The 17,709-nt window shown below is 41.6% G+C and overlaps 1 protein-coding gene across 3 annotated transcripts in view; it reads left to right on the top strand.

Annotated features, from left to right (window-relative positions):
• Positions 1–17,709, top strand: part of LOC142381874 (netrin receptor UNC5D-like) — a 318,795-nt gene that overhangs the window by 239,706 nt on the left and 61,380 nt on the right. For 2 of the 3 annotated variants that reach the window (XM_075467162.1, XM_075467163.1), the window contains 2 exons: positions 1,843–2,217; positions 8,639–8,723. In XM_075467162.1, the coding sequence (XP_075323277.1) occupies positions 1,843–2,217; positions 8,639–8,723 (460 nt within the window). The remainder of the gene's footprint in view (positions 1–1,842; positions 2,218–8,638; positions 8,724–17,709) is intronic. The other variant, XM_075467164.1, reaches the window with a different exon arrangement.

Genomic DNA, 17,709 nt, shown 5'->3' with positions numbered 1-17,709 from the left:
ATCTTGTTTTCTGTCAATATTAGTTCCTGGCAGCTCCTTCTCAATGACATCAACAGAGGACCGTGTGTCTGATTCAGTGATTTGTGTCACTGATAATAAACACAGTAACTTTTCCTCCTGAATATATCATTTAGCATCCTGCGCTATCTGTGTGAGGCAGTTTGTGTTTAAAAGATGAATAAAATAGTTAAAAACTGCCCGGAGGTTTAACGGTTCATTACTGTTACATGCAGCTCTGTTCATTTAGATTTTACAGCATATCTGGAGCAGCACAGGTGCAAAATTTGTGAATAAATAGTTCACATTTTAATTTTAAGAATTAATTCGGGAAGAAAATCAGTTGGAAAAGTGGAGTTTTGAAATGAAAGGTGAACAGCGGCACACCTCAGAAGGCTCCTCGCATCTCCCACCCTCCATAATTAATGATTTCTCTAAAAATAAAACAACATTAGCCTCCTGCGTTGCACCCCTCGCCAGGCAACAGCTGGGCAGCAAGGACTCAGTGACTTCGCTGTTGTCTTGGCACGGCTGCCAGATCGATGCGCTGCGCCGCTCGCCCTGTACGGCGGCGCCAGCACGTTTAATGGCCACAGATGAAGGCCCGCCCCCCCGCCTCCTGCCTCCACCAACACACACTAGGAGCTGAAGGACTCCCCTCATTTTACAGAATGGACCTTTCCCCTTCCTCTCCTTCAGGAGGACGAGCGACCGTCCACAGGAGCTGACTCCGGCAGATGAATTATGGAGATCAAGCTGTGTGAGTGTGAGTGTGTGCTTTGGTAATTAAATCTAACGCCCTGACCGTGGCTCTGAGCCCTGGAAGCCACAGTCCAGGTTGTGCTCCCTCGCCTCTGGTGCACAGATCGCCTGCCCGGAGCTTCACCGGTCAGCGGTGGAGCCCCCAGATGTGTTTCGTAAACCCCGGCATTTGTATTTATTCAGAAGATAACTGATTTTTTTTTTTTTTAAACATGTATTTATTGGTTTTTCATGTTAATATAACATCCGACAATTTAAACATCCAAAAGATATGGCAGTAAAGAAAATAATAATTAAATGATTAAAAAAGATACAATAAACCACAGTAATTAGTCAGCAAATTACAGTGCAATGAATATGAAATAATGAAAATAACAAAAATAAATAAGTAAATAAACACATATAAATAAATAAAAAAATAATAATAATTTAAAAAAAAGTATTCAAAATTTAGGTTAAAGCTTGCACTCCCAACAACCAATTAAATAATTTTCATTATCTCATTCTCCCTCCCTCAACAGTTCCAGAAATATCCTTCAAATTTCATTAAATTACAAAGCCCAGTTTCTAACAATATAGGTCAGTTTCTCAAGAGCTTAACAAACTCGATGTTAAGTTATTTAACCAGCGGGTAAAAGAGGGGCAACCGACATTCTTCCAGCATAATGCAATACAGCGTTTGGCCTGCAGTAAACAAAGGTCGACCATTTTTCTTTCCTGATGATAACTGATTTTAATCTCAAATTGCTGAATGTTGTGCAGTTCACACAAACTGAGCGGCACGTTTTCCTTCTTCTTTCCGTCATATTTCTTTGCCCTGATATGTTTTCCAGCTTTTAATCACTGAAATGAATTCCTTTGCTTTGCTACATCAAGAAATAATTGAGAAAAATAGCATACACTTGACCTTGTTTAGCGGTATCTGGGGCACCAGTGAATTTCATTATCTCATATGAGGGCTCTTAAGTAAACACAGAGACTTGCCTTTTGTACATTAATTAAATGAGTTTCCTGCCTCTGACGTCCCATGAAAGCAGGCCTCTGGGATGACTGTGCGGATGTGTTATCTCTCCATCTCTTCAGGCAACCCGCTGCTCCTCAACTCCTCGATGCAGCCCGATTTAACAGTGGGCCGAACGTACAGCACCCCCCTCTGCTTCCACGACAGCGCAGACAAAGAGCTCTTTGACCCCCTGCCCGACATCAAAGTCAAAGTTCAGAGCTCCTTTATGGTTTCACTAGGTGTGGCCGAGCGCGCCGAGTTCCACGCCAAAGCGCCCGCCGCCGAGACCTTCCCGCGAGACCTGAGCCGCGACTGCAGCGGCACCGCGGACCGACGCAAGAAAGGCCTGCTCACGCTCAACGGGCCCCTCGGGCCCCTCGGCACCGGCAGAGAGCAGCTGAGGACCAGCGGCGTGTTCGGGCACCCCGGGGGCCGGCTGGTGGCTCCAAACACAGGTGAGCTTCGCTGGAGGCAGATGAAAGCACGGAGGGAATCACTGGCTGTGTTCGAAACCGCATACTACATACTACATACTGCATACTACATACTACATACTGCATACTACATACTACATACTACATACTACATACTGCATACTACATACTACATACTACATACTACATACTGCATACTACATACTACATACTACATACTGCATACTACATACTACATACTGCATACTACATACTACATACTGCATACTACATACTACATACTACATACTGCATACTACATACTACATACTACATACTGCATACTACATACTGCATACTACATACTGCATACTACATACTGCATACTGCATACTACATACTGCATACTACATACTACATACTACATACTGCATAATGCATACTTCCATTCTGCATACGGCATAGGCTGTGTTCGAAACCGCCTACTTCTCCCACTACTCCTACTAACTTTAACTTTTTTTAAGTTCCCGGATGCATACTAGATTCGCTGAAATGTTAGGTATGCATCATGAGGTTACTACTCATACTCAAACTACCCAAGATGCAACGTAACGTGACGTCGCCGATCGTCATTTCCTGTCTAAACGGCAGTTTCAAGCTAGCTACAACGAGGGTAGGTTCACTTCCTGTTTTCAAAACAAAAGCACCAATTGTATGGTAATGGCTTTCCCTATGATAAAAGGCAACGGGTATTTTATTTTGTGAAAATAACCGGAAGTGCGTTACTCACTGCGGCTAGCTTTAGTAGCGCCGAATTCGTAGGAACAAAATGGTAAATAGCCGGTATTTTGTCAGGTTTTCAACACGTTGGGGATCTAAACGACTACTTTCTCACCTGAAAATGTTTCAAATGTTGCTAAAGTTTACAGAGTTTAGAGCTTAAGAGAAATCAGCTTCAGGCCGGCTGATTTCGGCTCGGGCAGGAGCGAAATGCATTGTGGGTAAACGCTCTGCATACTGTCTGATCGATGAGTATGTAGTATGCAAGTATGTAGTAGGCGGTTTCGAACACAGCCATACTGATACCGGCTATTTACAATTTTGTTCCCACGAATTCAGCGCTACTAAAGCTAGCCGCAGTGAGCAACGCACTTCAGGTTATTTTCACAAAATGAAATACTTGTTGCCTTTTATCATAGGGAAAGCCATTACCATACAATTGGTTCTTTTGTTTTGAAAACAAGAAGTGAACCTACCCTCGTTGTAGCTAGCTTGAAACTGCCGTTTTGACAGGAAATGACGATCGGCGACGTCACGTTACGTTGCATCTTGGGTAGTTTGAGTATGAGTAGTAACCTCATGATGCATACCCAACATTTCGGAGAATCTAGTATGCATCCGGGAACTTCTCGCTTACTCAAACTCGCTTACTAACTCAAAAAGTTAGTAGGAGTAGTAGGAGAAGTATGCGGCTTGGAACACAGCCACTGTGTCAGTCTTCCTTTGTGCTTGTAATCAAAGCAACTCCTGCTCCGTGCGCTCTGTTTCCATGATGACAGGCTGCAGTAACTTCTCATTATAGGAGCCATCAGGACTAAGAGCTGTGCTTATACGTGCAGCCGCCACATCCTCCATCGGTTTCTCTCAGCTGTTGTCCTGACCTGGCTATCTGCTCGCTGTGCATCCTGAAAGCACAGCCTGCCTTTGTTCTGTTGGATCAGTGGTGATCCAGAATGTGGGACACAAATCCAGATCAGCAGTCAGAATCAATATTTTTTGGTTTTCATCAGGGGGCGATTCGACTTTTCAAATCAAATCAAATTTATTTGTAGCACATTTCATGTACAAAACAGTTCAAAGTGCTTCACATAAAATAAAAGCATTGCAGCAGGGAGTGGAAGAAGCATTAAAAATACATAAAAGAATATAAAGAGAAACAAATAAAATCATTTAAATGAATTTAAAACAAGCAACAGTCCAGATAAGACACATGAGAAAAGAAATGTTTTTAAACTGGATTTAAAAATGTCTCCATTTGGTGAAAAGCAAATGAAGCGCTGCAATAATCCGAGGTTTTCAAACCCTGCTTCCCCATTAAAATGGAGTTATGTGCATTCTTGAATGTTTGTACATTGTTGACCTGTCATGTCACTCAAACTTTGCAGCCTTCGCTCTGCTAGTATATTCCTCGCATTCAGATGACACATCACAGCAGTTTATGTCAGATTTAAGAAATGTTCTTGTCTTGACAACAAAAGTTAATGGGCTCAACATCAGAGGTGGGTAGAGCAGCCAAAAATTGTACTCAAGTAAAAGTACCGTTACTTCAGAATAATATGACTCAAGTAAAAGTAAAAAGTAGTCATCCAAATAATTACCTGAGTGAGAGTTAAAAAAGTGCTTGGTGTAACCATGGGTATTGAACACCACACACACACATTGTCCCACGTTTCAAATGAGGTGATTGGAGGACTTCGGACAAACCGAGGCGGTTGTTCCACGAGGTCAACAGCTCTTAACCCCCCCACTCACAGCCCTCTTCTGCGGCCGCAGCGCGCACGGCGACGACCATCAGCGAGCGTGGAGACGTGAAGTGAAATCCGCCTCCTGCGGTCATCTTTAAGGCTGAGTGGAGGAGCTGCTGCTGTTGAGTGCAGCGCTCACATTGCATGTCTGCAGGGACCGCGGTTCATCGAGCTGTTTGGCCGGCCAAACACAGCAGTCCAGATTAAAGACGCTTTCTGCTCGACTTAGTGATATGCATAAAAAAAAGATAGATAGATAGATAGATAGATAGATAGATAGATAGATACTTTATTGATCCCGAAGGAAATTCAAGCATCCAGTGGCAGACATAAAGTTAAATTAAAATGTTTATACAATTATAAACACTTTAAAAACAATCTAAGAATTTAAAAAACAGTTTAAAAAAATAAATAGTGACCAGTGAAGTAAAAAGCACCATTCCTGACATGTGTGGATGTAACCAAGGCTGTGTTCGAAACCGCATACTTCTCTTACTACTCCTACTATTCATACTAACTTTTTGAGTTAGTATGCGAGTTTGAGTATGAAAACACCAGTTTGTAAGTATGTAGTATGTAGTAAGCGGTTTTAAACACAGCCAATGAGAGTACCATTTCCCACTGTAATAACTTTACACGTAAGTAACGTTAGTTAGGATGACATAATATTATATATGTTAAAATAACCAAAATTACTGTTACTGTTAATCTTACTTGTAAAAGGTAATCCCTCGCAATCTGGTATCAATACTGCGCCAGTTATTGCAACTGTAAACTGCACAAAATACTAACATAGTTGCTCGCTCTCCGTCGACTCCAATTGATTCTGGTGCTAGCCTCGAGTGAGGAGACCCACCCAACATGGCGGCGACGCTGTTACGTTCCAGCACGCCATGATGCGTCTATGTATATTATGTCTATGACTACTCATACTCGAACTACCCAAGATGCAACGTAACGTGACGTCGCCGATCGCCATTTCCTGTCAAAACGGCAGTTTCAAGCTAGCTACAACGAGGGTAGGTTCCCTTCCTGTTTTCAAAACAAAAGCACCAATTGTATCGTAATGGCTTTCCCTATGATAAAAGGAAACAGGTATTTTATTTTGGTGAAAATAACCGGAAGTGAAATAAACTACATGTATTTTTTAAACAATCAAGTCGGAAGTGCGTGCAAGAATCAAACCACCTGTTGCCACCCACGGCCTTTCTTAGAAAACGTAGTTTGGAAACTTAGAAGGCCGCGAACTATCCCTTTAAGAGAGCATTTCATTTGTAAAAAGAAAAAAAAAAAAAGAATAAAGTCAGAAACATACAGACGGACCACTCAGCATGGTCCTAACTCACTGAAAGAAGGCCTGTAGCCACCCATTAATGGAGAGTTCGATGGACTTTGGTCCATAAATCCATCCTCATCCTCAGCTTGTATATTGGGACATAGACCATGCTTCAGCTAAAACTATACGTCCTCAACTTGTCCGTGCATGAAAAATACATCCTGTATCTAACAAATAAGGTCAATTATTAAACAAACGAGGGTTTGCCTTGAACTGCAATACCACCGATGGCCTCTAGGCTCCGAAATATCTCTGGCTCCAATAGATTAGGCAAGGCAATTTTATTTGTAGAGCACAATTCGTACACAAGGCAATTCAAAGTGCTTTACAGCTACATAAAATCACAAGAAGGCAATAAAATCATTCCAAAAAAACATACAAAATAATCAATTCATTCATTCATTTAAAAGTGAAGAGTGCAGATAAAATACTTTCAGGTGTCATATGCACTGCTAAATATTCAGATTAGTATTCAGAGTCATCAGTTCACACTATTGGAATGTCTTCCTTCTGGTTATATCCATGTTTTCATCCACTTTTTTTCTCTTTAATCTACACAAACAAGTCAGAAACTCCACAAGCTGGAGTTTACATCCACAACAACACCAAACAATGAGCTCATTAGGCAAGGCAATTTGTACGGCACAATTCAACTACAAGGCGATTCAAAGTGCTTTACAGATACATTAAAACAGTAGAAATAAAAAGCATGATTTAAATTTTAAACAAAAAAGAAAGAAATAAGAAGAATAGATAGAATCAGATAAAATTAGTAGTTAAAATGTGATTAAGTTTTGAAACTCAAGCTTCATTAGGAACAATAAGGCTAAATGAGACTCATTATACAAAAGAGGACATATATTTATTCATATATTTATATATTTTCAGAGTTTTTAAGCATTTCTGTGACTTTAACCACTGTGGGAAGTTAGAAGATGTTTTTTTATCTGTTTATTTGAGCTATTAAACAGCACAACAGAAGAAAAGCGCTGGTGTTTACATCACTTTTCTCTGTGTGGTACCAACAGAGCCGCCTCACTAACATGTAACAGTGTTCATTTGATAAAAACATACCCGTTAGAAAGCACATTTCAGATGTAGCCGACTACTTACTAAACGTTGCCTTTCCACAGAGCTTCTGTATCTGTCATCTCCATCTCGGCTCCTCTGAACCTCTTATTTGTAAAGCAGGGCCTTTATATGCTCCCTGCGCCTCTGTGTGAATGCTTTCACACAGCAGCAGATGAATGGTGTCAGCCAGCAGTTGCCCTCCACTGCTGATGTGTTGACATGTGTTAAGAAAAAAAATCTGCTCTGGCTTCTTTAAAGATGTGTTTGAATGTGGCTGGTTTGAATACATAGGTATTCTTCAACTCCGAATGCTTCATTCAGATAGATGTGTTATTTTCTTTTTATTTATAAAGTATTCAGCCGAGCACTGGCATATATATATGCCATTTAGTTTTTTTCTTATCAAAAATGACCAAAAACATTAAATGAAATGTATTATTGCTCATTGATTTGATCCAAAAACATCGTTTGAGTTTCTGGAAAAACATATTTTGCATATTTTGTCGTCTTGTGAATGAGAAAAATACAAAAATTTCTTGTGTATCAGGTCCGGCTGCAAAGATCTTGTAATATGATAATAGATCTGCCCCTGAATGCTTTCTTGGTGGTCTTTTCACATCTTCTTTAAAACGCAGTGATGGATAACTGGGTGATTTAGAGAGCTTTCCTCTGATAGAGACACAGAGACGAGCTAAAAAGTCAAGAAGAGGAAAGAGGGTTTGGTAAGCTCTGCTAATAATCTGCATCTACGCTAACTAACCAATTGTATTTCCTTTAGGGCTGGGCAACGATTAAAATGTTTTAGCATTTAGTTTTATTTTAAATGTGCTGCCATATGAATGAAAGTGCCATAACATTTGTTGTGCAAACACACTTTTAACATCAGCATCTTTCTGTAGTTTTTATGTAGAAGCCTCGCTCCACTGTCTGTTTCCTTGAATGACTTGCTGCTATCAGTTGTGTGTTTTGCCTTTAAGTGATATTTTAGACTGGAACTACTACGCTGAGAAGACAATTCAACTTGGCTGTAAATGCAGGAGTTTTTTTAAATTAAAATTTATTTTGAAATACGTGCTTTTATGTTGAAACCAGTAAAACAGGAAGTAGCGCAGGTTAGCTCCATTAGCTTCACACAGAGACCGAGGAGCACCTGTACCGGTGATGTTACCTGCTAGTTTATCTTTATTTTATTACTCCATGCTTCGTGGTGTTTGCTGTAACTGTGTGAATGTGATTAACAGACTTTTACAAAAATAGAACCTGCGTTAATGCATGATAAACTATTGATCGGCGTTAAATAATTAGCGAATTAACGCGACAATAAACGAGTTAACTCGCCCAGCCCTACTTTCCTTTAAAAGTTCCGTTGGAATATTTGATTTATAATGATTTCTAAGCCAAAGTTTGGTTCTCTGTATGCTTTCCGGAGGCCTGACCCTCTCACAGATACACCTCAGTAAGCCCTCATTATGTCCGACGCCGTCAGGCCGCTGGAGCTGCTGCTGCTGACACGTTTGTGTGTGTTTTCCAGGGGTCAGCCTGCTGGTGCCTCACGGAGCCGTGGCTGAAAATATGTCCTGGGAGATGTACATGGTGGTCAATCAGGAGGAGGCCAGGTGAGGCTGGTGTTTACCCACATATCATCGTGAGAATCTATCCGTCTGTCAGTCACTTTCTGTCTCACCCTCCATCTGCTCAGCTCTTTCCCTGTAGTTATTCTCCATCTTCTATTACGCCCTATTGTCTCTTGATTTAAGCCCATTGAGACCCTCTTTTTTTTTTTTTCTTTTAATTATTCATGGCTATTTCACTCATTGTGTGGACCATGAATGGCATGAAGAGATTTCAAGCTTTAGAGATAGACAATTAGATGGTTTATTGTGGCTCTGACGGGAGATCAGACCAATCAGACTGTTTCAGTGTTAGATATTGTACAGCTGTCAGTGTAAAGAAACCGTGTTTGTTCCTTTCTTTCAGACTATTCAAACAGCCATTTAGTTCCATTATGAGTAATTGTTTATTGTGTTCGATCTGAGGTGGACTGCATCTGAATGACAAATGGGGTTCGATGCAGAGACTGCAGACACTCTTCTCATCGTAGTCAGAATCTTTTAGTATCTTCAGCTCTGGAGGATCTTTGTCGGGTCTGAGAGAATGGTCGACAAAAAGGTTTTAATTCTAATTATATAGCTATACCCAGAGGTGGGTAGAGCAGCCAAAAATTGTACTCAAGTAAAAGTAAAAAGTAGTCATCCAAATAATTACTTGAGTAAGAGTAAAAAAGTGCTTGGTGAAAAAACTACTCAAGTACTGAGTAACTGTTGAGTAACGTCTGATTTATTTGTTAACACAAGCATTCAATCAGACAGACAAAAATACTAAATAATCATCTTTAGGCCAATTAGAGTTCATCCAATTGATGAAATAAATTAAAATGAATTAATTAATTACAAAATAGCTTAAATTAAAATAATCCAGGTAAATTCAAGAACTTCAATAAAAAATAAAAGAGACTTAGGAAATGTTTAAAACATATGTAACCCATATGTATCCTAAAAAACAAACATTCACCTATCCATGGGGGAAAAAACGAGTTTAGGAAACTTAGCGCTACATGTTTCCTCAAGTTAGATGTTGAGTTTCTGCTGAAATGTGCGTTTGTTTTGGTTGACACAGAAGACACATAATGTAGCTGCTGTTTCTCACTCTTTGTAAGGTAAACATGCTTTCAGTATGAGGCCTCGTCTGCGTCTTCATTTCCCACCGTTGGTTCTGACATTTTTCATCTGTTTCTTTCTTTGTTTGCTACGACTGCTAATGCTAAAGCTAACCCGTCCCGCCGCTGAGATTGAGTATGGTCACGTGACCAGACTGCACGGCTGCGTCACCTTTGGCGGAAGTCTCTGGCTGTGTTTGAAACCGCATACTACATACTACATACTCATCGATCAGACAGTATGCAGAGCGTTTACCCACAATGCATTTCGCTCCTGCCCGAGCCGAAATCAGCCGGCCTGAAGCTGATTTCGCTTAAGCTCTAAACTCTGTAAACTTTAGCAACATTTGAAACATTTTCAGGCGAGAAAGTAGTCGTTTAGATCCCCAACGTGTTGAAAACCTGACAAAATACCGGCTGTTTGCAATTTTGTTCCCACGAATTTGGCGCTACTAAAGCTAGCCGCAGTGAGCAACGCACTTCCGGTTATTTTCACAAAATAAAATACCCGTTGCCTTTTATCATAGGGAAAGCCATTACGATACAGTTGGTGCTTTTGTTTTGAAAACAGGAAGTGAACCTACCCTCGTTGTAGCTAGCTTGAAACTGCCGTATACCCAACATTTAGGAGAATCTAGTATGCATCCGGGAAAAAAGTCAGTGTGAGTAGTAGGAGAAGTATGCGGTTTCAAACACAGCCTGTGTCAAAGTAAAACGGGGGGGATAGAAATAATGAGGCGTAGAATATCAAAGAAGTAAGAAAAAAGTAACCAGCTCATTGTAGCCTAATGTAGCGGAGTAAGAGGACAGTTTCTGCTGCACACATCTACTCAAGTAAAAGTAAAAAGTATAGAGATTTAAAAGAAGTATAATTTTTTCAAAAACTTACTCAAGTAAATGTAACTCGTTACTACCCACCTCAGCTGTCAAGAAATATGCCGTTAACATCTGACCGTTTCACAGTGGTCACGTTATAAGGACCAAAAACAGGCAGAAATGTGCAGGTTTGGCTGATCTTGGCTGAACCTTTCCCTGTACATGACTTTTCAGTTTTCATGTCACGAGCCGGTTCGTTTGGGCGGACAGGCGACAGCTTGAAGTATTGCTCTTGACATTTATTTAACAGTGACGGGCTACCTGTCAGCGAGCAGACCTGCGTCGGCCTGTAAGCCAACTCCAGGCAGACGCGTATTGTGTCGGCCGTGACAGCAGGATGAAGGTCTGTCATGTAAAACTGCTCAAAGTGCAGCGTGAAACCGAACCCAACTGGATCAAATATGAGCAGAGGATTAACAACTCCAACTTTGCTCGGATCGAGGCGTGGACTTTCAGATGAGAAAAGGAATTAGAGTTTGTTGTTAATGTTGGAGTTCAACCCCTAAAAGGACGCGTTAAAGATAAGGATGGAGTCGTGCTTTGAATAGCCACCGATCCCACGAGTGAAGCCACTGCTGAGGAGTGCAAGGTCACCGATTCTTACCGAGTAAAGAGATGTTTTTTTTATTCTATGACCAGCTGTAGTTTTTATTTGGATTTTTTTGGGGGGGACTATTTTCATCTGTGGTTCAATTCTCATTAATCTTTATGGTTTTTAAATTTAAAACCTCCCTCGCACGCACGTCTCCAGTTAGTCCAAAATGCTGCCGCTCGCCTCCTAACTGGAACACATTACTCCCATTTTAGCCTCCCTCTACTGGCTGCCTGTGCATTTTAGAGTCCATTTTAAGATTCTTTTAATTGTTTTTAAATCTTTAAACAGACTCCCCCCGCCTTACATCTCTGAGCTGCTCCATCCTTATGCCCCTGCCCGGTGCAACCGTGGAACGACCTCCCATTTCACATCAGACAAGCCCCTTCCACTGTCCATTTTAAAATTCATCTTAAAACCCATTTTTATTCCCTGGCTTTTAACCCAGCATGAGACTCTGTTTCTAGTATTGTTTATTATTGTTTTTAAATTTTTCAGTAAGTTCTATGCCTTATACTTCGTGTTGTTATTCATGAACAGCACTTTGTTTCAACCACGGCTGTTTTAAAGGGCTTTATAAATAAAGTTGAGTTGAGTTGAAAATCAAACACATGGCTGCATTCGAAACTACATACTTCCATACTGCATACTGCATACTCATCAATCAGACAGTATGCAGAGCGTTTACCCACAATGCATTTCGCTCCTGCCCGAGCCGAAATCAGCCGGCCTGAAGCTGATTTCCCTTAAGCTCTAAACTCTGTAAACTTTAGCAACATTTGAAACATTTTCAGGTGTGAAAGTAGTCGTTTAGATCCCCAACGTGTTGAAAACCTGACAAAATACCGGCTATTTACAATTTTGTTCCCACGAATTCAGCGCTACTAAAGCTAGCCGCAGTGAGCAACGCACTTCCTGTTATTTTCACAAAATAAAATACCCGTTGCCTTTTATCATAGGGAAAGCCATTACGATACAATTGGTGCTTTTGTTTTGAAAACAGGAAGTGAACCTACCCTCGTTGTAGCTAGCTTGAAACTGCCGTTTTGACAGGAAATGACGATCGGTGACGTCACGTTACGTTGCATCTTGGGTAGTTTGAGTATGAGTAGTAACCTCATGATGCATACCCAACATTTCGGAGAATCTAGTATGCATCCGGGAACTTCTCGCTTACTCAAACTCGCATACAAACTCAAAAAGTTAGTATGAGTAGTAGGAGAAGTATGCGGTTTCGAACACAGCCAAAGTGTGTTTGTTTGTGGTCGTGAAGCAGCGGAAAAGTGTGGCTCACGTCTGTTAATATGATTAATTCATTGTTGGTGGGAATTTTTCTTGACTTGACCTTATTCTGATGACTAGTTTGGATCTTTACCTCCATGATTATCTCCATTATTAGTGTTCGTAGCTGTCAGCAGTGGAATAGATACATGCACTGAATGTGTGGGTGGGATGTGCGTGACTTTCCCCACGGCCCTGTTGCTATGTGTTTATCCCCAGGGCCGGTGTGACAGATGGGCCCAGCACGCCCGCCAGCCTGCCTCCCGCTCTCCATAGGCGTCCTTTAGGTGTCACGATATGAGTGTTCAGAGCCCACAGGTGGTAGTCTGGGCTTTGATGTCCCATCAACTGCGCAGAAACTCGAGTTCACGCTGGGCGAGCCTGAGGGGGCTCTCCCACCAAGCCCCTCATTTAGCCCACTGACTTACTTCACTTTGCTGTGGGAGGCAAAGTCAAACCTCCAATCCTGAAATCCCTTTTTTTCATCCCCACTGCTCTGAGAGTCAATATGTAGTTATGCACTCCTCTCAGTGTCAACAATGTGGCTCTCCAGGGGGGCGGCGGGGGGGAGTCACGACCCAGAAAAGCTTGTTTAAGAGATGATGAATACAGTTATGTATGGAAGCTGGTGCCCTGACGGACAAGCACGGCAGAATAGAAAGACACAGATGTCTCTGGAGGCCTTTCATCTCGGCTGTAAGCACATTATTTATTCTGATCATAGCTAGGTAATGACCGTCGGATGGACGGAGCTTTCCCCCCCCCCGTGTGGGGGTGGGTTTGCATGCGCTTCCCTGCAGAGAGCCACAAGGATCTCCATTTTTCTGTGAAGTGTCACTATTTATTCACAGCTCTCCACTTGAGCAAAGTCACAGAAGGAAAAGAGAGCCCATAAAATGAGCACGTGAGCAGGAAAATGACGGGGCTGCGGAGATATAATGAGATTCAAACAGCAACACAGAAAAAAGGAGAGTTTATATCTGAGGTCAGTTTTCCTTTTGTGATAGTCATCAAACATGTTTTTACTGATCTTGCAGAATTCATAGCATCTCTTCTCTTTCCTGTAGTTTCAGTCTGGAGACGCTCTCATTTCTTCATAACTTCTGCGATTTATTAACACGCGTGCAAATATAAACAGTTTGTAATTTAAGATAGTTTTACAGTTCTGAGCTACGGAAGCCCAGAGCGGACGTGGTACGTATAAACTTTTTTTTATGGTTTTCTCGAGATAACGAGATAATTTACCGATGGTTTTCGAGGCCACTTTTTTCTCCCCAGTCCGCCCCTGTTTATATGTGTTTTATGTATGTTTTAAGGAGACGGCTGGCTCGACTGCAGCTCAGCAGGCGTTTCCACCTCAGTGATCCTGCTGATGTAGTCGACTTCATCAGTGACCAGCTGAGGGGACCAGGCGGTCTCCATGGTTACCGAATGATGCACGAGAGGTGCCGTTATCGAGATAAATAACTCGTTATCTCGAGAAAACGAAATGCTCGTCACACCAGCGGGATTTGCTTTGTGCATTTTCACAGCAGAATTGTTACACAAACGCTCCACATCCCATGTTTGATTCATAGGCTACTTTATTCAGTTTTCAATGAAAGGGGAGTAAAGATGGGTAAAAACCTTTGACAGAAATACATATAAAACACATATAAACAGGGGCGGACTGGGGAGGAAAAGTGGCCTCGAAAACCATCGGTAAATTAACTCGTTATCTCGAGAAAACCATCAAAAAAAAGTTTATACGTAACACGTCCGCTCTGGGCTTCCGTACTGAGCAGCTTTAAAGTGAATATCTGCTCTGAGCTCCTTTCTCCTCCAGCACAGCCTGAACCCTCTCAGACGAGCTTTAAGGAGTCTTCAGGAATAGTTCTCCAGGCTTCTTGAAGGACATCCCAAAGCTCTTCTTTGGATGTGGGCTGCCTTTTGTTCCGTTCTCTGCCAACATGATCCCACACTGCTTCAGTAATGTTGAGCTCCGGGCTCTGGGGAGGATTCATCCCTCCATCAGACCTGCTGCCACTGATTTTCAGCCCACTTCTTGTGTCCTTTGGCACAGCTCAGCCTTTTCTCCCTGTTTCCCTTCCTTAAGAACGGCTTCCTGACAGCCACCCTTCCATGGAGCCCATTTCTGATGAGGCTTGGGCCAACAGCAGATGGATCAGCTGAAGGTCCAGATGCATCTCTCAGCTCCTGTGTCAGGTCTTTGCTGGATGTTTTTCCTCTTTCTTAAGGACATCACTTTCAGATCCTGTTCATCTGCTGTAGATAGTTCTTTAGGCCTGACACTTCTTCTTCTGTCCTCCACTTGTCCAGTTTCCTCAAATGTTTTAAGGACACACTGCACACCATGCTGAGATATGCCAAGTTTTCAGCTAACAGCTCTTTGGGAATCACCTTGTTGCTGCAGAAATCCTGTTTTCTGTCTGTCACACTGTGTTATCTTTGCTGTTTTTCACACATGCAGCTAAAGAAATGGGAACAAATTATGTTTCTTCTTGACAGGCTGCTGGTAACAAAGTGCCTAAAGATCCAATTAAAATGAGTTCTTTGATCAGTTGTCTGTTACATGCAGTGTTTTTCTAGTTCACACTTCACAAGAATTAGTTCAAAGTTCAGCTCTCACAGACAAATGAAACTAAAATTACATCATGTTCACAGTTCAACATTTGAAACTATGAACCAACGTCTCAAAAAACCCCAATGAAAAGGTTCACATTCCTTTCTCTGTTTTTAATGACGAGGTATCTTTATTATGTTCCAATGATTCACGGGTCAGTGTTAAGTGGCTCATCAAAAAGAATTTAAAAAAAAAAAGAATTCCTCTAAAAATTGTGAAATACAAGGACGAGACTGAAAAAAGTAAACAAGCAGCCAGTGTCCAAAGAAAAACTTTAAAAGACCTTCAGAAGTCCAAGAGAAGTTGTTCGTCGAGTTGGCTGTAAAAGGAAATAAGATTCAGAACTGAGGGCTGGTTCAATGTACAGAACGCATAAACAAACATTTCCTTATCTGTTAATGTCTCAACCTCTTTGGAAATCATTATAAGGAGGTTTCACAGCTGCCTTCATCTCTTGTTGCAGATTTCCACCCGCTAGTGTAACATTGGCTGTGTTCGAAACCGCATACTTCTCCTACTACTCCTACTAGCTTTTTGAGTTAGTATGCGAGTTTGAGTAAGCGAGAAGTTCCCGGATGCATACTAGATTCGCCAAAATGTTGAGTATGCATCATGAGGTTACTACTCATACTCAAACTAACTTTTTGAGTTAGTATGAGAGAAAATCATATAATATAATACAATAGCTTATAATATATTATAATATCATATAATCATAGCTTCATCTTGCTCTGCGTTCTCCATCTTTCTCCAATGCCTGAGTTTGTTGTTGTTGTTGGTGGTGAAGAGGTCATCAGGAAGTGGCTCTATTAGCAATAGCTGGAATGGGTACAGCGCCACCTATCATACCGGGGTATGACACGCTTTGTGCCTCTGATCCCATTCATTCACCGCCAGATGTCCAAGGAGAATTACCCTTGCTCAACTCATTCTTATTGTAATTTAGGCCAACTTTACAGGGTGAATAAGTGACTGTTTGAGATTCGTAATGCTCAACAATGAGCACGCTGAATTCCAACAGTAAGCTGACTCATGGTATATATGTGCTTTAATATTTCAGCACTGCTGCCAGTGTAACGGGTTGGCTGTTGATTCCTCTTCCACAGTGACTGCCAATCATATTTGCTGTTGTTCATGTATCTTGGATGCTCACTGGTTGGCAGGGCTCTCCTCAGTACATAAATATGGGCTGTGATGTAGGCGCAGTGCCAGTGCACGAGGATTGAGCCCATGGTAGGTTTGTTACACAAAGCACAGCGTTATACTGAAACTGTATTTAATGTAATACTGCAGTTAGCATTATTATTATTGTATATTATGCTCAGTAAGATGGCGACAACATTGCATTTGACTAAATGTGTTTTTTTTCTTGTAATGTAATGTTTGTTAGCGATCTTGGCTCGAAGGCTAAGCTAAACTTGCTAACTTTCTCTCATGAAGCTGTGCCGAACGAGTGCTGACCAGTCGTATTCCTTATCGTTATTCAGGCAATAAAAGTCCAGTCCTGAAGCTAAGAGTGTCGGTCCTTCTTCAAAACAACTTAACACAACGCAGACAACGGTTACACCAGATGTAAAAAACCCTCAAGCTGACAACGGTGGAAAAAATACACACACGTACAACACAGGTTAATTCTTTATTCATCCTGGATAGTGAGTAGTATAGTATAGTAGTTGTTTGAGTTTTCCTTTGAGTGGTCAAACAGAACGGGGAGTTCACTCATGTCCACAGTCCAGACGCCTGCAGCACTTTTGGGAATACAGATGGTTTGCTGAATGGTCATTACAGTGCTGTTCTAAATCAACAATCTGTGCCTCGTTGTGTTATTTTTGTTCTTTGATCAAAGTTATTGTTGTGTTTTACTGGCTTTTTTGACGAATGTGTTGCAGGAGAGATTTAAGATTGGATTTTAAAAGCAGAGCTGCCCGCTGTGTGTCTTTGCTGGATAAGTTTCACCTCCAGATGCCTTTTGGGTTAATGTATCTAACCAGCACATAAGTTACGCTTCACCAACCTAGAAACTGACAAAAGCACCGTGGGACAAACAGTCAGGAGACTACAAGCAAATAAAGGTGAAGCTAATGGAGCGTGCTAATGTGTGCATGCATTAGGCTCGCTGTCTCCAATCAGGGCCCAATATGCCACTTTGCACAGCTCTCATGGTCCCCAAGGAGGGAGTCATCACTTTAAATAATGGACCTCATCGAGGACCTGCAGACGCTGCTGCATAGAACCCTTCATCGTGATGACAAGTGGAATTTAGACAAAAAAACCCTCCAATCTTAGGAACCGTTTTAAGCGTCGTTGCCAGACCTTGGGACATAAGCAGCTCGCCCACACCTTCAATTTACTGTGGCTGTGTTCGAAACCGCATACTTCTCCCACTACTCCCACTACTCCTACTAACTTTAACTTTTTTTAAGTTCCCGGATGCATACTAGACTCTCCTAAATGTTGGGTATGCATCATGAGGTTACTACTCACACTCAAACTACCCAAGATGCAACGTAACGT

Source organism: Odontesthes bonariensis, chromosome 6, assembly GCF_027942865.1.
Source record: "Odontesthes bonariensis isolate fOdoBon6 chromosome 6, fOdoBon6.hap1, whole genome shotgun sequence".
Classification (NCBI taxonomy): Eukaryota; Metazoa; Chordata; class Actinopteri; order Atheriniformes; family Atherinopsidae; genus Odontesthes; species Odontesthes bonariensis.
Note: the sequence above shows the minus strand (reverse complement) of the source record. Positions and strands in the feature narration are given on the sequence as shown.